Source organism: Pristis pectinata, chromosome 3 (assembly GCF_009764475.1).
Source record: "Pristis pectinata isolate sPriPec2 chromosome 3, sPriPec2.1.pri, whole genome shotgun sequence".
NCBI lineage: Eukaryota > Metazoa > Chordata > Chondrichthyes > Rhinopristiformes > Pristidae > Pristis > Pristis pectinata.
In genome coordinates this window covers 125,152,479-125,178,887 of record NC_067407.1, presented here as the reverse complement: position 1 = coordinate 125,178,887, position 26,409 = coordinate 125,152,479, and the positions used below count along the sequence as shown (strand labels likewise).

Sequence of the window (26,409 nt, the reverse complement as noted above, 5' to 3'; positions counted from 1 at the left end):
TTATCATTGGTGAATTTGGAGTGCTGGGAATTAAGGTAATTAAGTGTGAGTTGGGGAAGAACTTTAAGGAAAAATCTATGCCATTAATGTATCAGATTAAAATCTACTACACATGTGGTGTGAAATTTGAATGAATCAAGGCAAAATGACATATTTTCTTTCTTTAGTGAGCTTTTATTTTACTAACGCAAAAGCTGCTTGTATCATTTTAATAAAAGCTTTGCTTTTGGCTTTACTTGTGATTTGCATATCTTTTGTGTTCTTGTGTTACAGACTCATAATCCAGATAGCAACATTTCTCTAAAGTTCTGTGATGGTTCCTTGCTGTTTATTTAGAGTTCCTTTTTTCATGATGATCTCGTTATTAGTAGACTTTTATTTCAGCTGTTTCCTTCTTCTGTTCTTCTTCCCCCTCTTCTTTTCTTTCCTCTCTACTTCAGCCTCTTCTGCAAACTTGGAGTGCTTGTCAGAAATAGGATATCACTGTTTGGTAAGCGACTGCATGAATGAATGAAACATGGCACTGTATTGTTTTCTTACCACGTTGTGTTTTCACCTTCTGCATGGAGAGTTTTGCACGTATAGATTTTGGCTCTCAGGAATACCAGCCTCCTTCCCTTTGCATCCTGTTCTGCCGGCAACTTCCTGTAGATGCAGTGCCTTGCTCTTTGCTTCACCCACTGTTTTTGCTACTGATGGTTGTTTGTGATGGTTTCTTGAAATTTAGACTTTTTACGGAAGTCTAAGCAGTTCACAGAACAAAGCATAATATTTTACCTGGCTTATTGGTAGAAGGTATTGTTAGTGACTGCCATTGTGCATTTCAGACTTTCAACTATATATATTATTCGAGTCAGTTTTTGGTTTCGTTTGGTCTAAATACTGAGCAAAAAATTAATATTTAAGTCTATGTATGACACCCCCATTCCCTTTGTGGCCTCTACACAGAGGCCTTTCAAATGGTCATTCAGCAACAGGCTGTCAGTATTTGGAGACATATTTAAAATGGTGATCAGCAGCATTTCTGATGATGATTATTGTTGAAAATCAGAGTTGTGAGAAGCCTATAGAATATACATGGTGCCTGGTGAACTCTAAGCACACGACATGTCAATTAAACTCAAGAGATGGGTTCCAGTAACTGTGTGAGTATCTCCTCTTGTCATGGTTGGAGTTGTACTACAACTTAGTACCCTGTTGCCTTGTATTTCCATTGGGTTCTTTCTACCCCTCTGGCCATAACTCCAGAGGGACACTTTCAGCTGTTACTTAGCTCAGGTCTCCAGGGTTCCAAAGTTACAGTGAGAGATTGGGTATTATCATGTGAACTTTCACTCAAATATACTTACCCATAAAGTGCCTGGTTTACCAAAGAGACTGTTTAAAGGTACAGACATGGGATTCTGGTGAAGATTAAAGCTATGCAACTGTGTGGCCTCTGAAAAGGTGTGGTGCATATCAGAAAATATTTGTGTAGGCACACTAATTAGTAGAAACTGTGGTCGAGAATTTCATCTGCATTTGATGCAAAGAGCCACGAGCGTGTGTTTGCACTGCTTCTGAATTTTGGTTCCATTGAACTCAAAGGAGATGAGAAGCAGAGGAGAATGCTCAGCTGGTACTCTATAACAAAAAGTCCCAAAGCAAACTGCCCATGAAGCCGTTCTTGATCCACTGGAGTACTGTGCCTAGTTCTGGTCAGCACACTACACAAAGGATGTGATGGCAGCAGAGAAGGTGCTGAGGAGATTCACAAAAGATGTTGCCAAGGCTGGAGAATTATAGTTGTAAGGTGAGACTCTCAGGTCTAGGGTCTTGTTCTTTGCAACAAAGGAAATTGAGAGGAGATTCACATGAGATGTATGCAACTGTACAATGAACTGTATACAGTTATGAGAGACTGAGACAAAGTAAACAGAAAATACTTGTTTTCCCTTAGCAGTGAAAACAATATCTCGGGGGCACTGATTTAGGGTAATTGATTGAAGGATTTGAAAGAAGATGAGAAAAGATTTCACTGAGCTGGGATCTGGAACTCACTGCCTGAATTGGTGGTGAAGGCAGAAGTCCTCATCTCATTTAAGAGGTACCTGAGTGAGCATTTGACAAGCTGTAACCTGTAGGGCCATGGACCATGGGCTGGGAGGTTGGATTTACCTGCTGCGCGTTTGTCCAGCATGGTCCCCTTCTCTGCCGTAATTTCTAAAATGTTTTGATTCAAGCTGCATGCGGCTTAATCTCCCGTAATGTAGCTAAACCTTCCTCATGCTGGTATTACCGAGTGAAAGTCTAAAGGTACAGACACACTTACTAGTTGTGGTATTTGTTTGATACTTAGCCTGTGTTTTGCTGCACAGTTAATACTATTTGTTGCTGTATATCTTGTGCTAAGACTGGTTTTGGACTGTACCTCAAAACATGATCTTCTGCCCAGGAATTTTAAACCAATCTTATTCTTTAATGCAGGGAGTGATGCCACTTCAATTGTAAACTGTCTTCACATTTTGGGCCAGACTTTGGATGCCAGGTAAAATGTTCAATCCAGTGATTTTTAGATAAACTTGTAACAAAGCTTCCAGCAAAATGGGTTGAGCGGGCCTGTGGACACCCAAGTGTCTGTGATAGAGTCATGCAGCACAGAAACAGACCTTTCATCCTAACTGGTCCATGATGAGTTAAAAAGGGTTCCTGCAACTCTTGACAGACAGAAGCAGAAGCTTCAGCTGGGATTTCAGGCTAAACAATATTTTTATAATGGGCTGATTGTCTGACTAGTCATTCACCCACACTCGCCTTGCGCTGGTGGTCAATGGTGGTCATGTGGCCCCTGGTGATGTCCATGCCATTCTGTTTGTGCTGGTGTGTGGGGCAGGTCAGGTGCCCATTCCTTGTCCATGTGGTTGGAGCAACGTCCTTCGTTTCACAAGTGATTGACATGGAAACCCTTTGTGATGTTTCTGGGCCGTGTCCTTCCCTGTATATTGAGTTTCCCCTTTTCCTATCTTCAGTTCTGAGGAGGGGCCCTGACCCAAAACCCTGACTGTCTATTTTTCTCCATGGATACTGCCTGTCCTGCTGAGTTCTTCCAACATCTTGTTTTTTTTTCATCCTTTTCTTCAGATATTTTGAGTAAACAATCATAGGGTCATCATTGGCTGGCTACAGCACAGAGCAGACCTTTTGGCCCAACCTGGAGTGAGAGCAACTTGTCTAGAGAGCAACTCTCCAGTTTCACCCACCAGGCCTTTCTCAATGGCCTTGCAAAGTTTTCAATACTAAATATTTATCCAGTTCCCTCATGACGGCCACAATGAAATGTGCCTCTACCACATCTGCCAGCAGTGCATTCTAGATTCCAACCACACCCTGCATAACAACATTTTACCTCATGTCACTCTTAATTCTTTTCCCTTTATACCTGTGAGCTCTAGTCCTTCACCTCTCCCCCAGTGGAAACAGGCTCCACCGCCCACTGCCCAGACCCTTGATCATTTTATATTCTTCTACTACATTCTCTCTTCAACCTCCTTTTCTCCAAAGAAGGTCTATCCTTTTAGTTGCAGTCTCTAATCCCAGGAACCATGATTGTAAATCTTTTTTAGACTCTCTCTAATACCTGCATGTCCTTCCTATGATGTGGCAACCTGAATTAGGCACCCTTCTCCAGTTGAGACTGGATCTGTATTTTATCAAGTTTCAACATAATTTCCCAATTTCCATACTCTATGCCCTTATTGTTAAAACCAAGAATCCTGTACACATTTCTCAACCTGCCCTGCTATTTCCAGTTAATATATGAAAAATAATGCAGGCGCTGGAAATCAAAAATAAAATAAAGCAGAAAATGCTGGAAACACTCAGCAGGTTGGGCAGCTTCTGTGGAGAGGGAGAAACAGTTGACGTTTCAGGCCTGCAACCCTTCATCATGGAACATAGAACATCGAACAGTACAGCACAGGAACAGGCCCTTCGACCCACGATGTCTGTGCGGACCATGATGCTATTTTAAACTAATCCTAGCTGCCTGCAGGTGGTCTGTACCCCTCCACTCCCTGCCTATTTATGTGGTTGTCTAAATGCCTTTTAAATAGAATCAGAACAGGAAAAAAAGAGAAAATGTTAGTTCCCAGTGGCAGAGAAGGTGAGCCAGGGGAGGGGATGGATATAAAAAAAGGAAATATCGTTGATAGGGTGAGAGCAAGTGAGTTAATCTAGCAGTTGGAGTCAGCGTATGCTTTTGTGTGTTATATGTTACCAATAACAAGACTGTGGGACTTGTACAGCAGGCCAGACTATACTAATAGATGAGCCAAAATGATGGCAGGTAGAAATGACGGGTGCTGATACAGAGAGGGAAAAAGGAATGAATTACCTAAAGTTGATGAATTCAGTATTGTCCATAAGGCTCAAGGTGTCCAGACGAAAGATGAGGTCCTGTTCCTCAAGCTTGCATTGGGCTTCAATGTAACAGTGCAAGAGGCCAGAGACAGAAAGGTCAGAGTGAGAGTGGGGTATGGATCACCTGTATTCAGCCTGCAGGAGTGACCCTAAACTTCTGGTTGCCTGCCACTTGAATCCACCAACCTGCTCCCACTCTGACCTACCTGGCAGTTGCGTCCTGCACTGTTACAATGAGGCCTGATGCAAGCTTCAGGAAAAAAACACCTCATCTTCTTGCAGCCTTCCAGACTTGATGCTGAGTTCATCAACTTTAGGAAATTCACTCTTTTTCCCATTCTGTATCAGAACTGGTCATTTCTACTTGGCATCATCATGGCTCACTCATTAGTATTGTCTGGCCTGCTGGGCAAGTCCCATTGCCTTGCTGCTGGCAGCACACAGCACAAAGAAGCGTAATGTGCTTCCAACTGCCTCATTTATTCATTTGGTCTCACTCTATCAGAGGTATTCCCACCACCCCTCCCCCACCTTCTCTGCTAATGGAAATTAACTTGTTTTCTTTCTTTCCCAGTTCCAAAGGTTTTCAGACCTGAAATGTTAACTGTTTCTCTTTCCACAGATGCTGTCTCACCTACTGAGTATTTCCAGCTTTGTTTTTGCCACTTTCAACAGTTTTGTGCACTCGTACCCCTATCCCTCAGCACCTGCACCCCTTTTAGATCTGTATCCTTTATTTTGTGTTGCCTCTCCTCATTACTCGTACCAAAATACATCAATGTGCTTTTTTCTGCATTAAATTTCATCTGCCATACACCTGTCCTCATAGCCTGATATGAGTGCCCACTGTTCACAGAACTTACTCAGCATTCATCCCTACCAGAGTCCAAGATGGAGGCAGAGAGTTGGTCCTTCCTGGGGTCCCTCTCAGCCAGAGGCCTCCCACTGCTCAGCTGTCCAGTTGTGTGGAAGAGTCTCGGTGGAGCAGTGTAATTGAATGGCAGGGGCTGCCTGTTGGTGCAAAGGCCATGAAATTCCAGTTCTCATCCGCGCAGTGAGGGATGGGCTTTCAGGTGATCAGGCAGTTGGGAGGTGATTAGCCTTATGATCGGCAAGTCTTTCTGACAATCCAACCACCTTCCAACCAGAGAGTGACTTCCCATAGCTGTCAACTAGTGGATCAGAGAATCTGACCTTTAATGTGAACTGGGGGCAGTTACCATCTTCATTGTTGCTGTGGATTGTAAACCATGCCTCACACTGCTTGCATGGTCACAGGTTCGGGCTTGAGCCTCAAGTAGCTAAGATATATGAAAGTGGAGGGATTGGGGAGCCTTCTTGCTTGAGGCAAATTCATACCACTTTAAAATCTTTTACCTTCATAAAGTGGTCCATGGCCAAGACTAATAATCTATGGTAGAACAAGACCTACCATTGAACGAAATTTTTTGAAGTGTACTCTAGTTCTTCTGTGTTCACCATCGAGAGTATTCTGCACCAGTTTAACCTATCCTTGAACCGCTGCTCATTACTGGGATGATATTGGGAGCCAGCAATGTACAGCTGCTCCCAGAGTTAGTGTTAAGTGAAGTTAGGTGACAGACCACCATAGCAATATTGCAGGCACTTTACAGATTTTCGGCACTTTTGAAGCTGCAGAAATTAAATCTTAGTGAGCTCATTGGACAAGGTGGGACAATTCATGATTCTATTTCCCCTTCCTGCACACTAATCACCACCAAGACATTTTCATCATGTTTAGTTGTCTTTCTGGGCAGGTGTGCAACAAAATTAAAATCAGTGCATGCAAAAATATGCAGGGTTAGACAATGCAGGACACAGTGTTTTTCTACTAAATGCACAGGAACTGAATCAAAAGCTTGTTCCAGGTTCTCTGTGTATAATTGCAAGCCTGTGAGTGACGTGGGCCACTCAGCCTCACACAGAAATTGATTTAATTGGAGGTTTGAGCCCTACTTCCGTGTAAGTTATTGGAGATCAGCCTTACCTTGTCTTGCTTTCAAGATCAGGGCATCAGGGTAGGGTTTCTTGCTGTTCACTCTGACTTCCCCCACCTATCTCTTTGCTGCTGATGTTGTTTGAATTCCCAGTCATGTCTCCAACCGATCCCACACATCCTTTTTTTCCCTCCTTTTCACCACCAGGATTCTGACTCGATGTTGTACCTGAGACCCCTCTCCCCTCACCCCCCAGTTATCCAATCGCACGCCTGACCCACATTGCTCCTAGCTGGGAACATTGCAGCCCTTTGTTGTCTTCACCTTTCACCTCCTGGCCTCTGTCATTATTTACACCCTTCCCTCCCCCACCTGATCTATCTGCCAATTATCCCTCCTCACCTAGATCCACCTGTTGCTTGCCAGCACATGCCCTACATCTACCCCTCCTTTCTTTATACCGGCTATCTCCCTTCTACTCTTTTAGTCCAGATGAAGAGTCATGACATCAATTGTCCATTTCCCTCTGCAGATGCTGCCTGATCCACCGAGTTCCTCCAGCAGTTTGTTTTTGCTCCATGATGTTCCTTCCTCTGCTCTAGCCCCTCCTCTTGGTGCCACAACGTGTACCAACTTGGACTTCAGTTCTGATATTCCTTACACTCACTTACTCTCCACCCTGACAATTTCCAGTACAACCACCATGCTTCCCCCTTCCTGTGATCAGGGCCTGACTAATTTCCTCTGTTAGCTCCAAAGTGGCAGAGTTCATGGAGGAAATGCCATCTACTTGTTTCCCCACACAAGGCACAATCATGCAACAAGCCAGAGGCTACAGGCGCAGCTGAACGTTGTTGCCAAGGAACTTCACACCAAGAGTAGCCTTGGTCTTCCCAATCACATGGTTTTCAGGCATAATATATTTCTTAGGCTGTGACTTCCAGATGTGACAGCACCACAATGAAGATTTATTTTGTAAAGGAAGAGGAGCTCTTTAGGACTTGAAAACTTAGCAGGCCTTGACTACCTCTTTCCCAGGACTAAATGGGTGTTTTGTTTTGCACAGGACATTGATGAAGACCGGCCTGGAGTCTGTCAAATTGGCTTTGCGGACGTTTTTTGAAAGTGCAGCGGAAGATTTGGAAAAAACCATAGAAAATCTCAAACTGGGCCAGTTCACTCACACAAGGACGCAGCCAAAGGGAGTGACCCAGATCATCAATTACACCACTGTGGCACTGCTGCCTGTCCTGTCATCACTGTTTGAACACATCGGGCAACACCAGTTCGGCGAAGATCTGATCCGTATGTTTCTCTTTTTAATGTTATTTTTGAACAACCTTGTGATAAATTTAAATGAAGACAGACTATCCATGTTAATCTCTGGAAATGTAAGGTGGATTATTTCTTGATCAACTTAAAATGCTTCATGAGAAACAAGGGACTGCAGATGCTGGAATCTAGATGAAAAACACGATGATGCTGGAGGAACTCAGCAGGCCAGGCAGCATCCGTGGAAAAAAGCAGGCGGTCAACGTTTTGGGTCAGGACCCTTCTTCAGGACTGAAGATAGAAAAAGGGAAGCCCAATATTTAGGAGGGAAAAGCAGAGCAGTGATAGGTGGACAAAAGAGGGGAGGTGGGGTGGGCACAGGGTGGTGATAGGTAGATGCAGGTAAGAGATAGTGATAGGTAGGTGCGGGGGAGGAGGGGAGAGCAGATCCATCTGGGGATGGGTCAAAGGTAAGGAGAGAAAGGGGAGAAAAAAGGGGTAGAAAAAAGAGAGAAAGGCTAGGAAAGGAAAGACGAGGAGAAACATGGTGGGTGGGGGATTGTGGGGAAGGGGGGTGGGGGTTACTTAAAGTGGGAGAATTCAATGTCATGCCATTAGGCTGCAAGGTTCCAAGATGGAAAGTGAGGTGCTGTTCCTCCAGTTTGCACTTGGAATTCTCCTGGCAGTGGAGGAGGCCGAGGACTGACATATCAGTGATAGTGTGGGAGGGGGAGGTGAAGTGACTGGCTGTGGGAGGGGGAGTTGAAGTGACTGGATGAAGAAAATGCTTCATCCTTTCCTCAGGGTGGATGTTCTTATGAGAAGCACACTGACTTGTGTGTGCCCAGACACAGAGTTAGGATGCAAAATCCTTTAAAAACCACCCCAAAAACTCCACCATCCAACCTTGTTGTGTCATGTACCAGCAACAAAAGAAACACACCGAGTCATGTATAAGTGTTAAAAACTATTTTATTAATAACTACTTATGATAATAAGAAAAATAAAAGTAAAAATGTTAGAATGTTAGAAGTAAAAATGTTAGATCTTAAACATTAACCCCAAAAACTAAACTCGAAGTGTGTGTGTGTGGGAAATTCCCAAACTCCAAGTCCAGCAATAGTTCTCAAAGTTCAGTTCAGCAAGCCATAAGGTGAAACGTGAGCAAAGGCTTCTGCAAAACCACCATTGACTGAAGACAAAACGTAGGGAGAAAATAGAGAGTAATTACGAAATCCAAATGTTCCATGATGGAACCCATACAACACCTCAGTGTCTACTCAGCAGTGACCACTCCATCTCTTTGTTCCTAAGCATCTGCCACCCTGAAAGGCACTCGAATTGTGGCCGTCCACACAAATACTTGTTTCCCACTACAGGTTAACGACAAAGTGGACTCCACTGCTTTGTTCCAAAAATCCATACGTGGATTGTAGTGACAGACACAGTTATTGTTTTTCATCCATCGATACAGAGACCAGCAGGCTGGTCTCTCTCTCTGTCACTCTCCCTCTCTCTGTCTCCCCCCTGACTGATTCCAACTGACTGTTCCAAAAACATCATTATGTCCTCACACCACACACACACACACACACACACACACACACACACACACACACACACACACACACACACACACACACACACACACACACACACTGCTATGCTCTATCTTAAAGGGACATTTACCAATAGTAGCCTAGTCCATAACAGTTGCGACAGATGAGCTTAGCAAAGCTTTGGGAGGTGGTGTGTACCCATCCTAGAATCCTGAAATAATGCATGGATGTAGGGTCAGCTAGAAAAGTAAAACCTGAAGAAGTTATTCAAATGATTAATTTGAAAAGGAGGCTCAAAGTAAATTTGGTCTAACAACAAGCTGACTGTTTGAAGAACAGCATGACACATCAGGTTATTCATTCAAGTGGTCCTTATCTTGTCTTTTAACTTTGAGTCTGATTGCTGTGAATTAAACCACACTATCTGACTGGTTGATTGTTGCACAGACTGTACTGAGTGCACTCTAGCTTGACTTGGAGTGTTTAACAAAGGTATTATCACAAGGTCACAAGACAAAGGAGCAGAAGTAGGCCATTCAGCCCATTGAGTCTGCTCCATGTGCTAAACTAAAACTATTCCTATCTAGCCCCAATTTCCGGCCTTATCCCCGTATCCCTTGATACCGCGACTAATTAGATACCTATCAATCTCCTCCTTAAATGCCCCCAATGATTGGGCCTCCACAGCTGTACGTGGCAAAGAATTCCACAATTTCACCACCCTCTGGCTAAAGAAATTTCTCCTCATTTCTGTTTTAAACCTGTACCCTCTACTCCTGGACTTACCCACCAAGGGAAACAGCTTAACCACATCTACTCTGTCCAGTCCTTCAAACATTCGAAATGTTTTTATGAGGTCCCTTCTCATTCTTCTGTATTCCAGTGAGTACAGTTCATCCTCGTAAATCTTTTCTGAAACCTCTCCAACATCAGTACATCCTTCCTAAGATAAGGGTCCCAAAGCTGCACACAGTATTCCAAATGAGGCCTCACCAGTGCCCCACAGAGCCTCATCAACACTTCCTTACTTTTATACACTATACCTCTCGAAATGAATGCCAACATAGTATTCGCTTTCTTTGCCGCTGATCCGACCTGGTGGTTAATCTTTAGGGTATCCTGCATGAGTACCCCCAAGTCCCTTTGTACTTCTGTACTTTGAATTTTCTCCCCATCTAGATAATAATCTGCCCGTTTATTTCTTTTTCCAAAGTGTACAACGGCACATTTCTCAACATTGAATCTCATCTGCCATTTCTTTGCCCATTCTCCTAAACTATCTAAGTCCCTCTGCAACCTTCCTGTTTCTCAATACTCCCTACCCCTCCACCTATCTTGATGTCGTCTGCAAACTTAGCCACAAAACCATTTACTCCATTATCCAAATCATTAATGTACAAAGTAAAAAGAAGCGGCCCCAACACCGACCCCTGGGGAGTAACCGGTAGCCAACCAGAACAGGATCCCTTTATTCCCACCCTTTGCTTTCTGCCTAGCAGCCAATGCTCCACCCATTCAAATATCCTACCTGTAATTCCATGAGCTCTCATCTTATTAAGCAGCCTCTTGTGCGGCACCTTGTGGAAGGCCTTTTGAAAGTCTAAATACACAACATCCACAACCTCTCCCTTATCCACCCTACCTGAGATTTCCTCAAAAACTCCCAATAGGTTAGTCAGGCAGGATCTTCTCTTCACGAAACCATGCTGGCTTGGACCTATCTTGCCTTGCTGCTCTAGGTATTCCATAACCTTATCCCTGAGGACCGATTCCAATAACTTTCCCACCACCGATGTCAGACTAATAGGTCTGTAATTTCCTTTATGCTGCCTCCCACCTTACTTATACAGCGGAATTACATTTGCAACCCTCCAGTCCTCTGGAACCATGCTGGAGTCTAATGATTCCTGGAAAATTATCACCAATGCCTCCGCAATCTCTAAAGCCACCTCCTTCAGAACCCGGGGGTGCACCTCATCCGATCTGGGAGAGTTATCTGTCTTTAGTCCATTTAGCTTCCTGAGCACCTTCTCTCTAGTAATCTTGACTGAACTAAGTTCTATCCCCTGAGACCCCTGATATCAGGTATATTGCTGATGTCCTCCACAGTGAAGACCAATGCAAAATGCTCATTTAGTTCCTCTACCATCTCTTTGTTATCCATTATAATCTCTCCCACACCATTTTCAATTGGTCCTATATCAACCCATGTCTCTCTTTTACTCTTCATATATTAAAAAAAAACTCTTGGTATCTTTTTGAATGTTATCTGCCAACTTCCTTTCATAATTCATCTTTTCTTTCCTAATGACCTTCTTAGTTTCTTTCTGTAAGTTTTTAAAAGTTTCCCAGTCTTCTGTTCTCCCACTAATTTTTGCTTCCTTGTATGCCCTCCCTTTTGCTTTTATTTTAGCCTTAACCTCTCTCGTTATCCGCACGTGCCATTTTTCCATTCATAATCTTCTTTTTTCTTGGAATATATCTATCCTGCATTTTCCTTATTTCCTTATTCACATCAGGACTGGTGTGAAGTCCTGACGAAGGGTCTCAACCCGAAATATTGACTGTTTATTTCCCTCCACAGATGCTGCCTGACCTGCTGAGTTCCTCCAGCATTTTGTATATGTTGCTCCAGATTCCAGCATCTGCAGAATCTCTCGTGTCTTATATAGTTGGCTCATTATTTTTATGAACATATTTGAGCTTCCTTGGCAAGGCCAGTACTTAGTGGGTGACACAGGTAAATAAAATCATAGACATTAATAGAGCAGAAGGTGGCCAATTTTGTCCACCACTTTCCCTTCGATCCAATGGGCTTTTACTTTCTGATCAATCTCGCAGTAAGACTTTGCTAAACACCTTGCTAAAATTCTTGTAGATTATTTTAAATGTACTACTCCCTTCAATCCTCTTTGACACCTGTTCAGAAATTCATTTGAATTAGTCAGACATGACCTTCCTTGAACAAATCTATGGTGATGGACTTTGATTAACCTTTACCTCTCCAAATGCAGATTTATGCTGTCTCTCAAAATTTTGCCCACCATCTATATTGGTTTCCTTTTCCCTTTAAAACAGCTCCTCAAACTGAAGGGTAAGGTAAGCCATTTAATCGTGCAGTTAAGAGTTGACCATCTCTGGGTCTGGAGTCACATATAACTTGGTATTGGTTTATTATTGTCACTTGTACTGAGGTACAGTGAAAAGCTTGTCTTACAAGCCAATCGTACAGGTCAAGTCATTACACAGTGCAGTTACATTGAGTTAGTAGAAAGTGCATTGATGTAGTACATGTAAAAACAATAGCAGTACAGAGTAAAGTGTCACAGCTACAGAGAAAGTGCAGTGCAATAAGGTGCAAGGTCACAGCAAGGTAGATCGTGAGGTCATAGTCCATCTCATTGTATAAGGGAACCGTTCAATAGTCTTATCACAGTGGGGTAGAAGCTGTCCTTAAGTCTGGTGGTACGTGCCCTCAGGCTCCTGTAACTTCTACCCGATGGAAGAGGAGAGAAGAGAGAATGTCCCGGGTGGGTGGGGTCTTTGATTATGCTGGCTGCTTCACCAAGACAAGGAGAGGTAAAGACAGAGTCCAAGGAGGGGAGGCTGGTGTCTGTGATGCGCTGGGCTGTGTCCACAACTCTCTGCAATTTCTTGCGGTCTTGGGCAGAGCAGTTGCCGTACCAAGCCGCGATACATCCAGATAGGATGCTTTCTATGGTGCATCGGTAAGCCAGACCAGGTGAGCAGCAGAGTTATTTATCTAAAGGTCATTTATGAGTTATAGGTTTTATTTTACACCAATCCGGTAATTACATGCTCACCATTTACCTAATTCTATTTATTTAATTAATTAACTGAAATTAGGTTCCCCATGTGCAGTGGTGGGATTTGAACCGGCTCATTAGTCTAGACTTCTGGACTGCTGGCCCAGTCAGATAGGCAAATATTACTGTAACACTACATGATGCAGTTTACAGATTTTGAACGTTATGTCAGCTTGGGTTAAATTATTAAGAGTTCCTGAGTGTTACCTTTAAAATGAGCATGAAGAATTACCAGCTATATCGAAACGTAGGCAGGGTATTAGAGTAGTACCTACTGACAATTATCTGAATTCAAGTGTTCACACCATGTTACCTCAATTTGTAGAGAATGCTGTTTATAATAGAAAACTCAAGGCTCAAGAATGTAACTTGAACCCACTAAAAACATGTTCTTAAAACGTTATTTGATTACACAGACATGATGGTACCAGAAAAAGCAGATTTAGAACAACTTTATCTGCTAGCATGAAGTGGTACAACTTTAAATTTCTTTGAGGAGGTCTATAACATAGTGGAAGTTAAATCAAGTAACTATGAACTCTGTCTGTGAAGCTCATTGAAGGTTGCAGACATTGTTAAGAAACTCTAATACTAACATTTTAAACATTCTCATCTCCAGGAACAAGGATAAACTTTTGGGTAGAAGGGGTTTAACTTCCAGTAAACTAACATCATGCTGTTGGTACTCTTCCCTTGCAGTGGATGACGTCCAAGTTTCTGGTTACCGAATATTAAACAGCTTATATGCACTGGGTACAGGGAAAAGCATCTATGTTGAAAGGTAAGGAAATGGCAGATGGAGCTATTAAAACATAGACCACATGTATTCAGGCTCTGCTAACTCACAGATAACTAATTTGAAGGCAGAATACAAGGTTAATGGCAGGACTCTTAGCAGTATGGAGGAACAGAGGGATCTTGGGGTCCACGTCCATAGATCCCTGAAGGTTGCCACGCAGGTCGATGGGGTTGTTTGGAAGGTGTATGGTGTGTTTGCTTCATTAGTCGGGGTATTGAGTTCAAGAGCCGCAAGGTAATGTTGCAGCTTTATAGAACTCTGGTTAGGAGTATTGTGTTCAGTTCTGGTTGCCCATTATAGGAAGGATGTGGAACCTTTAGAGAGGGTGCAGAGGAGATTTACCAGGATGCTTCCTGGATTGGAGAGGATGTCTAATGAGGATAGGTTGAGTGAGCTAGGGCTTTTCTCTCTGGAGAGAAGGAGGATGAGAGGTGACTTGATAGAGGTGTACAAGATGATAGAAGGCGTAGATCGAATGGACAGTCAGAGACTTTTTCCCAGGGTGACAATGGCTAACGTGAGGGGGCATAATTTTAAGGTGATTGGAGGAAGATATAAGGGGGATGTCAGGGGTAAGTTTTTTACACAGAGAGTGGTGGGTGCGTGGAACGCACTGCTGGCAGAGGTTGTGGGGGCAGATACATTAGGGACATTTAAGAGACTCTCAGACATTTGAATGACAGAAAAATGGGAGGGCTATGTGGGAGAGAAGGGTTAGATAGATCTTAGAGCAGGATAAAATGTCAGCACAACATTGTGGGCTGAAAATGTTCTATGTAAATGTCATTGTAATTTGGACACAGTCATGAAATTTCTTGTGAAACTTTGTTGATAATGAAATATTGTGCTGGATTTTGCGGCAATTCTGTTCCAAATGAATTACCAGTAGTGACCATTTTAAACATTGTCACATACAATGTCAAAAGTGGAGTCATAGACTTACTGATAGTTCACTTTGTTACTGAACTTCACATGTTTGATCTGGTCCTGGATCCAAAACCCTATTTTCAATGGGATTTTCAAGGCTGCAGATTTGAAGTAAAAAGACAAGTTAATTTAGTTGGAGACACAAGAGACTGCAGATGCTGGAATCTGGGGCAAAAAAGACAAATTGCTTGACCCAAAGAGTTCCTCCAGTAGGTTAAGTTACTTAATTTTTTAATATTTTAATTTATTTTAGGTGTTTTTCAGAAACTATTTTTACTTCCTAAAATATTTGTCTTTTAATTGTTTACTTCAATTTTAATCATGTTGATGTCAGGGACAGAGTTAAAATCACACACATAGTTTATGCAGCTGGAAGAGCCTGGGGCAGGGTTTTGCCAGCTGTCAAAATCTTCAGGGAAGATATGAGGTGGGACAGAGCAAAGTGATTCCAAAACTAAGGGATCAGAGCAAAGCTCTGCCTTGTAGTTCTGCCACATCCACTCATAAATGATGGTTGACAATTAAAAAGGTAGGAAGGCAATTAGGAAAGGAGTCTTCAAGAACATGTCCATCCTCAATGATGGTGGAATGTAAGACAAAGCTGAAACATTTGCAGTTGCATTCAGTACAGAGTGGATGTTCATTCTCGCCTACTCTAGGAGTTACCCACCCATCACAGAAGCAAGTCTTCAGCCAGTTTCATTCATTCCTCCTAATCTGATGAAAGGTCATCAACCTCAAATGTTAACAGTTTCTCTCTCAATGTGTACTGCCTTACCTGCTGAGTATTTCCACCATTTTTTGTTTTTATTACTCTCCAATAACCAAAGCCTGGTTTGCAATGCTTCCAGATCTCATCACAACCTTAATCTAAACATAAACTTAAGAGCTGAATTCCAGAGGGGAAGTGAGAGTCACTGCCTTGGCATCAATTCATTTGATGGAATGTGGAATTAAGTGACCCTGGCAAAACTGAAAGCAATGAGCATCAAAGGGAAGGAACTCCAGGGATTTGTACCTGCACAAGGGTGGATGGTTGTGGTTGTTGAGGGGTCAATCACCCTTGTCCAGGACATTGCTGCAGGAGTTCCTCAGGGCAGGGTTCGAGGCCCAACCATCTTCAGCTGCCTCATTAATGCCTTCTCTCCATTAGAAGGTCTGAACTGGAGACTTTTCACTGATTATTGCAGAATGTTCAATTCCATTCACAACTCCACAGCAAATGATGCAACACATGGCTACATGTAAGAAGACTTAAGTCCACGTTAAGTGACAGGTAACATGCATACCACAGAAGTTCCAGACAATGACCAACTCCCATAAGAGAGAATCTTAACTACTTGCCCTTCAGGTTCATGGCATCACCATTGTCAAGTTCCCTACCAACTTTCTGGGAATCACCATTGATCAGAAACTCACTGGACTATCCATGGCAACAAGAGCTGATCAGAGACTGGGTATCATGCAGCAATGACTCATCTCCTGGCACTCCAGATTCTACAACCTATCTACAAGGCACAAGTCAAGAGTGTGATGGAGTACCCTCCATTTCCCTGTATGAGTTCAACTCCCAGAAGAAACTTCCAGGACACAATATTTACCAAATATGAAATGTGCAGCAGTTAAAGTGAGAGGGGGTAGGTTCAGAACAGATGTGAGGGGAACGATTTTTACTAAGAGAGTCGTGGATGCCTGGAATGCATTGCCTGATAAAGTGGTGGAGGCAAATTCATTGGGGACTTTTAAGAGGGGCTTGGATGGGCACATGAATGAGAGGAAAATAGAGGGATATGGGCATTCTGTAGGCAGGGAATTGCTATTTCGGCACAACATTGTGGGCCGAAGGGCTTGTTCTGTGCTGTACTGTTTTTTGTCCTATGTTCTATGTTACTCACGTGGTTTGTTCTAATAGCATCTCCCAAATTCTCGACCTCTAACACCAAAAAGACAAAGGCAGCAGGTGCATGGGAGCAGCACAATCTGCAGCTTCCCCTTGAAGGCACACATCTTCTTGAGTTAGAAATATATTGCTGTTCCTTCATCGTCGCTGTGTCTAAATCCTGGAACTTTCCCCTCTTCCTGCAATAGCACTATAGGAGTACCTTCATTAGAATAACTGTGTGGTTTCAAGAAGATGACTATCCACTACCTTTTCAAAGGTAATTAGAGCTGGGCTTTGACAGGGATACCCAAATCTCAAATAATGAATAAATAAAGGATTAGGTGCAATGTGAATGTAATTTTTACCTGTCGCCATCTAGTGTGATATTCAATGCAAACTTTGGAAGTATCCCAAGAAACTTCAGGCATGGTAGTGTAGCGGTTAGCGTAATGCTATTACAGCGCCAGTGACCCGGGTTCAGTTTCTGCCACTGTCTGTAAGGAGTTTGTACATTCTCCCCGTGGCTGCGTTGGTTTCCTCCGGGTGCTCCGGTTTCCTCCCACATTCCAAAGGCATACGGGTTAGGAAGTTGTGGGCATGCTATGTTGGCACTGGAAGCGTGGCGACACTTGCGGGCTGCCCCCAGAACACTCTACGCAAAAGATGCATTTCACTGTGTGTTTCGATGTACGTGTGACTAATAAAGATATCTTATCTTCAAAGGGATGTTATCAGAGAATATTTTCCACTTAAGGAGGCATCTTGATAACAAAACATGTCTTGAGATGGCCTTAATGAAGGAAGAGCTTTAAGGAGGGAATCCCAAATATTTGCAGTCCATTCAACATCCTTTGGTGCCAAGTTTCCAAACTAAGGATAGTGTGTCTTTAAGATCCTCTGTTAATTTAATCTCTAATTGTATTACGTTTTTGTCCACAGGCAGCGCCCAGCCCTCGGGGAATGTCTGGCAGCATTTGCTGGGGCATTTCCCGTCGCCTTTCTAGAAACTGACTCGAATAAGCACAATCCGTTCTCGAGCTACAACACCAAGACACCAAAAGATCTCGCAGGTACATTCATATAATAGCAAAATACTGTGGATTCTGGAATTCTGCACAAGAACAGAAAATGCTGAAAATGCTCGGCAGGTTAGGCAGCAGCACAGTTTTGATGAGAGGTTTACTCTGTTTCTTTCTTCACTGAGCATTTCCAACATTTTCTGCTTCATATCAGAGATGATAGATTAATGCAGCCAGTGACTTGCTCTTGAATGTTCTTTCATCTGATACTGTGTGAACTTTAAAAGAGTGGCAAATGTACTGATGCAATACTTTGGTGTTCTGTTGAGTTGTTTCAGGGGAATGATAAGATATCGGTGTACTCAGTAACTCTGCTGATGCAACCTCTGATAAATGTTAGCAGTGGCATTAATAGTAACCCAGGCTTTGGTTCTTCTATTTACAGGATTTAAATAAAGAATTTAAATTCTTCTATTTATAACTCCACCAAGCACCTGTGTGCTTCTATCATGCTGTCTTCCATCCAACCACCCTACACTTTCCAGGCGCGGTAGTGTAGCGGTTAGTGTAACACTATTACAGCGCCAGTGACCTGGGTTCAAATCTGGCCACTGTCTGTAAGGAGTTTGTACGTTCTCCCCATGTCTGCGTGGGTTTCCTCCGGGTGCTCTGGTTTCTTCCCACGTTCCAAAGACGTACAGGTTAGGAAGTTGTGGGCATGCTATGTTGGTGCCGGAAGCATGGCGACACTTGCGGACTGCCCCCAGAAGACCACGCAAAAAGATGTATTTCACTGTGTGTTTTGATGTACATGTGACTAATAATGATATCTTACCTTATCAGGATATGCCTGGAACACTGCAGTTAAGAATCAAATGTGTTTTTTTCTTACCACTACAGTAAAACAGCTATTCTTCCTTAAACATAGCTTCCCTTCTCCCATAGTGGACAGAGCCCTAGACCACATCTCATCTACTCCCTGCATCTCTGCTTTCATCTCATCTCCGGGCAGAAGAAGAACAGAGTTCCCCCGGTCCTCACCTTCCACCCCGCCAGCCCCACATTCAATGTATCATCCTTATCAATTCCCACCAGCTCCAACAAGATTCCATCACCAGACACATATTTCCCTCCCCTCCCCTTTCAGCACTTTGTAGGGATCACTCCCTTCGTGACTCCCTTTTCTGCTCTTCCATCCCTGTCCACCACTGTCATCGGCACTTTCCATGTAACTGCAGTGTGTGCACCACCTGTCCTTTCACGTCTTCCCTTCACACCACCCCAGTGTGCCAGAACCACAACAACCACAAATTACACAACCACAGTACCTCATCCTATCTGCCACATGAGTTCACTCTTTCAGAGAAATCCCCTTTGTTCCCCCACTTTTGCTGCTAGCCAGATCAACTTGTTTCTCTCTCTCTCTCAGATCGGATGAAGGGTCCCACATCTGAAATATTAACGATTTCTTTCCACAGATTTCTTTCCTGACCTGCTTAGTTTTTCCAGTGTTTTCCATTTTAGTTTTTTTTTGTCTTCTTATCCTACACACTTAAGTCTAACCCACCAGGTAAACCCCACCACCTAACCATTAACAACTCATTACACAGGTCTAGTAGCTCAATGTGCTGATAACTGTCCCCATTAGCAATTTCAACTCATCCTATCACAGAAACTGTGTAGTTCTACACAAACTCTACTTGCATCACTCTCTTCTGAAGATCTGAAACATTAACCGTTTCTCTTTCCACAGATACTGCCTGACTTGCTGAGTTTTTCTGATTTCATTTCAGATTTCCAACATGTGCAGTTCTTTTCTATTTTCATGCATACAAATTCATGTTATAAACTAATACACTGTTTAGGAATAAATATTACATTCCAGTATCATGCTGGAGGTATTGTGGCATATCACTGACCATGAAAAGTTTCCTGATTTTTCCCCTTGTTAAACTGGGATAAATTCTGTGGGCTTTTTACACTGAAACTAGTGTCAATTGCACAGCTTCCTACATTTATCCCTGACAGTTATCTCTGTTGCACATTTATCTCTGTTCCTACGTTTATCTCTGTTGTAAATACCTCCTGGTGTGATGAAAGGTCTAAACCAACATGAAGGTGTATTAGAGGTGTTCAAAAATGTATTATTATCATTGGAATATATTTTGCTTAAGGAAATGGGAGTAAAAAAAACACTGTATAAGTTGAATCTTGCCAATAAGTTAAAGTTTTAAATGATTAAAGACAGAGCACTTAAGGTTAGCAACCACTTCTCAAGAATTGTTTCTTATGCTTTAGCACTGAAGTTGCCGACCAAAGTGGAAGATATGTGTCCCAATATTCCTTCCCTGGAGTGTCTGCTGGAGGAGATAATGGAGCTGGCAGAATCTGGTGTCCGCTACACACAGATGCCCCATGTGATGGAAGTCATTTTGCCCATGCTGTGCAGCTACATGTCCCATTGGTGGGAACATGGGCCAGAGAACAACCCCGAGAAAGCGGAGCTGTGTTGCACTGCCCTCACCTCTGAACACATGAACACCCTCTTGGGCAACATCCTGAAGATCATATCTAACAACTTGGGCATTGATGAAGGAGCTTGGATGAAGAGATTAGCAGGTACCAGTGTTTCTGATTGCTGATCTTTATGAAAGCTTAGCACTTTGTTTTATTTTTTTCAGTGATTTACTAGCAATATCTACATTTATTGTCTATCCCTAACTGTCCTTAAGCTAAAGAGGCAGCTTAAGAATAGCATAACATGAGGTGGTTTGGTTCACATATTGGCTAGACTGGGTAAGGACAGTAAATTTCCTACCATGAAGGATATTAGTGAACCACATGGGGTTTTAGAATAACTCGATAGTTTCACAGTTACTGTTACTGTGCTGGCTTTTAAAAAAAGTGATTCCAGATTTATTTGATTATATGATTTGAAATTGCCCAGCTGTTGTGGTGGGATTCAAATCCATGTCACTCTGAGTGCAGAATGCTGGATGCTAATCCAACAATTTAACCACTATGCTACTGTACTGGACTGATCGCCAACTGGGATATGCAAAGCAAAAAATTACCAGAGCCGTCCAACAACATTTTCAGCCTGCTTAATAATTGGATGGAAAATCCAGGGAAGAACATTCAGATTTTTCACTTCAGACAAAGCTGGGGATACATTTAGAAAAAAGACCATATAACACAATTAAAATGCAATGCCCCTTAGGCTATTAGTGACTGATTTATTTGCTAGCTGCGGAATCTTTTTTATCTCACATAGTAAATAATGCACTTGTTCGAGTTATCTTCATTTATAATACTACATTGCATTTCTACTCTACTTGTCAGGCATAAAATTGATACTTGGACTACAGTGTGGAAAGTACCTACACTGCAGACATCAATTCTTATTGTGTGCTCAGAAGACGTTAACTGCAGCAGAACTTAATCTATTAAAATGGAAATGGTGCCTTTGTTTGAAGCAAGACTGAAAAATGTTTGTGCTAAAAAAACAAGAGTGCACAAAGCGTTACTACGATAAACCCTTTAATACCTGCATGCTCATGTGTCTGTCTAAATGTGTCTTAAATGTTGCTATCTTACCTGGTTCTACCCCTTCCTTCTCAGCCCATTCCAGGCACCTCTCACTCTTTGTGTAAAAAAAAAACTTGCCTCGCAAATCTCTTTTATACTTTCCCCCTTTCAACTTAAATCTATGCTCTCTGGTATTTGTCATTTCCACCTTGGGAAATAGGCTCTGACTATCTACCCTCTCTATGCCTCTCATAATTTTAAATACTTCTATCAGGTCACCCCTCAGGCTCCAGTGCTCTAGAGAAAACAATCCATGCTCTCCTTATAGCTAATGCAGACCAATCCTGGCAACATTCCAGTGACGCTCTTCTGCACCCGCTCCAAAGCCTCCACATCATTCCTATAGTGTGGTGACCACAACTGCACACATTACTCTAAATGTGACCTAACAAAAGTTTTATACAGCTGCCACATGACTTCCTGACTTTTCTACTCATTGCCCTTCGTGATGAAGGCAAGCACGCCATATGCCTTCTTTCCACCCTATCCACTTGTGTTGCCACTTTCAGGGAACTATAGATTTGCTTTGCAAGATCCTTGTGTGCATCAGTGCTCCTCAGGGTCCTGCCATTTACTGTACTACTCTCCTCTTGTTTTTAAGGCTAGGATGGAAGTGAGTGGATAATAACAACCAAACTTCTGTTCCACCCATATGGTAGACCAAAGCCAGAGAGAAATAGGTGCACAGACAAGCACTAAAACAAAGAAATCCAAAAAAGTTGGAGAAATGGGAAGGGGATACCAGATCAGAATCAGAATCAGGTTTATTATCACTGACATATGTCATGAAATTTGTTGTTTTGCAGCAGCAATACAGTGCAAGACATAAAGACATAAAAATTATTATAAGTTACAAAAATAAATAAATAGCACAAAAGAGGAATAACGAGGTGGTGTTCATGGATTTATGGACTGTTCAGAAATCTGACGGAGGAGGGGAAAAAGCTGTTCCTGAAATGTTGATTGTGGGTCTTCAGGCTCCTGTACCTCCTCCCCGATTGTAGTAACGTGAAGAGGGCATGTCCCAGGTGGTGAGGGTCCTTAATGATGGATGCCGCCTTCTTGAGGCACTGCCTCTTGAAGATATCCTTGGTGGCAGGAGAGTTGTGTTCGTGATGGAGCTGGCTGAGTCTACAACCCTCTGCAGCCTCTTTCAATCCTGCGCATTGAAGCCTCCATACCAGGCTATGATGCAATCAGTCAGAATGCTCTCCACTGTACATCTGTAAAAATTTGCAGGAGTCTTTGGTGACATACCAAATCTCCTCAGACTCCTAATGAAGTAGAACCACTGGTGTACCTTCTTCATGATTGCATCAATGTATTGGACCCAAGGTACATCCTTTGAGATGTTGATGCTTTGGAGATGAGAAGATAAAGCTGAGGGAGAAGTATAGAATGTAACAAATGCAGGAAAGGGCTAGTGAGAGATTAGTTTGTGAGAAACATGACAGGAATATCCCATATTATAACTAACCACTAGAATATAAGAAATTCTGCATCAAAAAAGTCAATTGCGTCACCTGATTTGATGTGGTCTCTCAATGTTTCACTGTAAATGTTGTTAACTCTTTGAAGTGCTCTTAAATTGCTCCTGCTAAAAGCTAAAAATATCTTTGACTGTAAAGTTGTAAAATTATTTGGTTTGTTCATTATTTACTGTGAAGTCAAATCATATTGTGAAAAATCAAATTACCATTTTAGTTTTTGTGTCAATAAGCTGACAAATATAGGTTAATGATATACAACATTTGAAACATGATTTAATCTGAACTCTGAACTAAAAACAGAATATGCTGGAAGTACTCAGCAGGTCAGGCACATCTGTGGCTAGAGAAACAGAGTTAATGATTGAAACTAATGACCTTTCACTGCACCTGCAGTCTTTTCTTACCTTTCAATCTGAACACTACCCAACTTGAATACCTTTCAGATTCTATGATCTTTGGACTTTATGAATGATATATGTTCATCTGAAGTGGTGATAATCTTAATTTAATGGGAGCAGAGTGGTTCCTCACAGCTCCAGGGATCAAAACTGACCTTGGAGTTTGCATGTTCTCTCTTTAGGGTGTGGTTTCTGCCGAATGCTCCCTCATTACAAAGTTTTGCTGGTAGGTTAATTGGCTGCTGTAAATTACATCTTTGTGTCAGCAAGTGGCAAAAGAACATGAGGGGTGTTGATAAGCATGTGAGAGAGGACAAGTTGCATGGCTGCAGGGGAGTTCAGGTGATGCTCTGCTGGGAGCCTGCATGAAACTGATGGGCCTAATGGCTTGCTTCTGTGCTGTAATAAGTTAATAATTACTTACTCATCCCATCTTATTTTCTGGAACTGGATCCATTATTACAAAAGAACATTGGAAATGTTCTTGGACCTTTTCTGCCATTCAGTCAGTTCTTGGTCTCACCTTGACTGCCCAGTTCCCATCAACTTAGTGTAAAAATGTACTTCGATCATTGAAAGAACATATTAACCAAAATCCACAGCTCTGTCTTCTTCTTTATTGGATTAAAGATACGGGAACCATTTCCTTATCTTACCATTAAAAAAAGAGAAAATGCTGGAAAAACTCAGCAGGTCAGACAGCAGCTATGGAAAAAGAAACAGAGTAAACATTTCAGGTCTGGAACCCTACATTAGAACTTACTGCTCTCAATTCTGATGAAGAGTCCCAGGCCTGAAATGTTAACTATTTCTCTTTCCAAAGATGCTCCCTGACCTGCTGCGTTTTTCCAACATTTTCTGTTTTATTTCAGATTTCAGAATTTTTTATTTTCATCCCTATCTTGCCATTTGCACTGCTTTTACCCTGATGCATATTTGGATAATTGCACCCATCACTGTTTTGACATTGCTTCTTTATCTGTCACTAATTTGCAAGTTGCTTCCTCCATCTTATGATTACTGTTCATCAGTCTACAACAACATCTCAGTCGAAATCTTCTTTCTTAATTCTAATACAATTAAGTTTTTCACTGTATCCTCTGCAATGCAAAGGATTTTGTACTGCACTAAAATGTTTGATTTATACTGCCTCCTTTCTTCCCTCATGGGTGCCTCTTGAGAACCTTGTTCAAGAGCTACACATTAATTATATCTCCTTACTCAACAATGAATTTGTTAATATTATTTTATGCTAACCCCACCCCATAGATATTTGTCCCTAAAGTTCACTCATTTTATCTTGAAGGCTCTGTGCCGTTATATAATTTTAATTAAAGCTTGCTTCTGCCTATTTGCCACTCACACTTCTCTCAATCCTTCTGGTGTTCTTTATTACTTTTCTATTTATCCGTTTTTTCAATATACAACGAAAGCTTGATCATTTTGTTGCTTTTTTTTTGGTCCATGTCACTAACCAGTCTCCCAGAAAAGATGATTAACCCAGTTACACTTATCCACTTTGTACAAGCTGTGCTTGCCCCAGAATTGTTCCCAGTCTCTCCGACTCTGAATCATCCTTTTCTAAATCACCTTTTCAGTTACAATTATCAGTCTTTTACTGATGAGAGAGAGAGAACAAGTTGCATGGCTGCAGGGGAACAGGTGATGGTTTGCTGGGAGCCTGCATGAAACTGATGGGCTGAATGGCTTGCTTCTGTGCTGTAATAAATTAATAATTACTTACTCATCCCATCTTATTTTCTGGAACTGGATCCATTATTACAAATTATCATTACATTATTACTTTTAGCCTCTACAGATGAGCATCTGGCAGTGATATCATTCTATGATCATTCCCTCGTTCGTCCAACACTCTTGAGAGAATTTTAGTTCTGATCTTTCCAATGTCGTTTTTGCCAAAAAAAACCATGAATTCAGCTCTCACTAAAACTTACTGCAAAATCAATAAAGTTACTTTAGCATATTTAAGGCACTGCATCACGTGGAACCTTTGAATGTAACATGACTTTCAGAGAATGTTTGGGGAATTAGGAAATATAATTAAAAGGCAATGCCTCCTGGATCTGAAGGTATTTCATGTATCCACAATGATCCTGGTCTCAGATAAATATGCAGCTTCAAAAGGAAGTGATTCAGAGACCTTGGCATCTGTTACACAAACACCCATGCTTTTCTATGCAAAAGGAACATTTTCCTCTGACCTCTCATTTTCATTTGAGATCCACTGCCATTTCTTAAAGTTTATTGCTTGATGATTTCTGTGCTAAGCATGTTACTGCGTATGGGTAGCATGGTGGTACAGCGGTTAGTGCTGCTGCCTCCTTGCTCCAGAGTTGCAGGTTCAGTTCTGACCTAGGATGTTGTCTGTGTGGAGTTTACATGTTCTCCCTGTGACTGTGTGGGCTCCCCGGGCGTTCCAGTTTCCTCTCACATGTGAAAGACATGCTAGTTGGTAGTGTTACGGACTCAGTGAAAGTCCCTTTAAGATAGAGAGTGTGTGTGTATGTGTGTGTGGGGCGTGCGTACGTCAATAGAAGATAAAGGACGTAATGACGTTGTTGAAGAAGTCAGAAGAAGAAGAAGAGAGAGAGAGAAGGGAGAGAGACACCAGCCTGCTTGTTTTCTCTATCGATGGATGAGAAACAATAACTGTGTTTGCCACTGAAATCCATGTATGGAAGTTGGAAGTAATCCGGTGGAGTTCACTTTGTTGCTGACCTGTAGAAGGAAACAGGTATTTGTATGTGGACGACCACGGTTCGGATGCTTTTCGGGGTGAGGAAGTCACTACCGAGTAAACACTGAAGTGTCGTTTGGGTTCCATCGTGGAACATTAGGATTTCGTATGTACTCTCTCTATGTTTTCTACATCTACATCTTATCTTCAGACAATGGTGGTTGTTGAAGAAGCCCTTGCTCATGTTTCACCTTATGGCTTGCGGAACTGAACTTTAAGAACCATTCAGGAACTGGGAGTTTTGGACTTTGTCACACACACACACGAAGAGTTTAGTTTTGGGGTTAACGTTCGAGGTTTAACATTTTTGAATTCTAACATACTAACATTTTTACTTTTATTTTACGTATTATCATAAGTAGTGATTAATAAAATAGTTTTTAACACTGAATCATGCTCAGTGTGTTTCTTTTGTTGCTGGTTCGTGACAGTAGATTTTCAGCCACTGTAAATTTTTCTTAGTGTGAAGTTGTTTGGCAGAAGAATTGGGGAGGGTGGAGGTGATGAGAATATGAGAGGAAAGTGGGATTAGTG

General features: G+C 42.1%; 1 protein-coding gene across 4 annotated transcripts in view; it reads left to right on the top strand.

Moving 5' to 3' along the window:
• ryr2a (ryanodine receptor 2a (cardiac)) overlaps positions 1-26,409 on the top strand; it is a 587,454-nt gene that overhangs the window by 421,712 nt on the left and 139,333 nt on the right. For all 4 annotated transcript variants that reach the window (XM_052011297.1, XM_052011295.1, XM_052011296.1 and 1 more), the window contains exons 61-66: positions 441-490; positions 2,467-2,527; positions 7,423-7,661; positions 13,714-13,795; positions 17,562-17,692; positions 19,940-20,260. In XM_052011297.1, the coding sequence (XP_051867257.1) occupies positions 441-490; positions 2,467-2,527; positions 7,423-7,661; positions 13,714-13,795; positions 17,562-17,692; positions 19,940-20,260 (884 nt within the window). The remainder of the gene's footprint in view (positions 1-440; positions 491-2,466; positions 2,528-7,422; positions 7,662-13,713; positions 13,796-17,561; positions 17,693-19,939; positions 20,261-26,409) is intronic.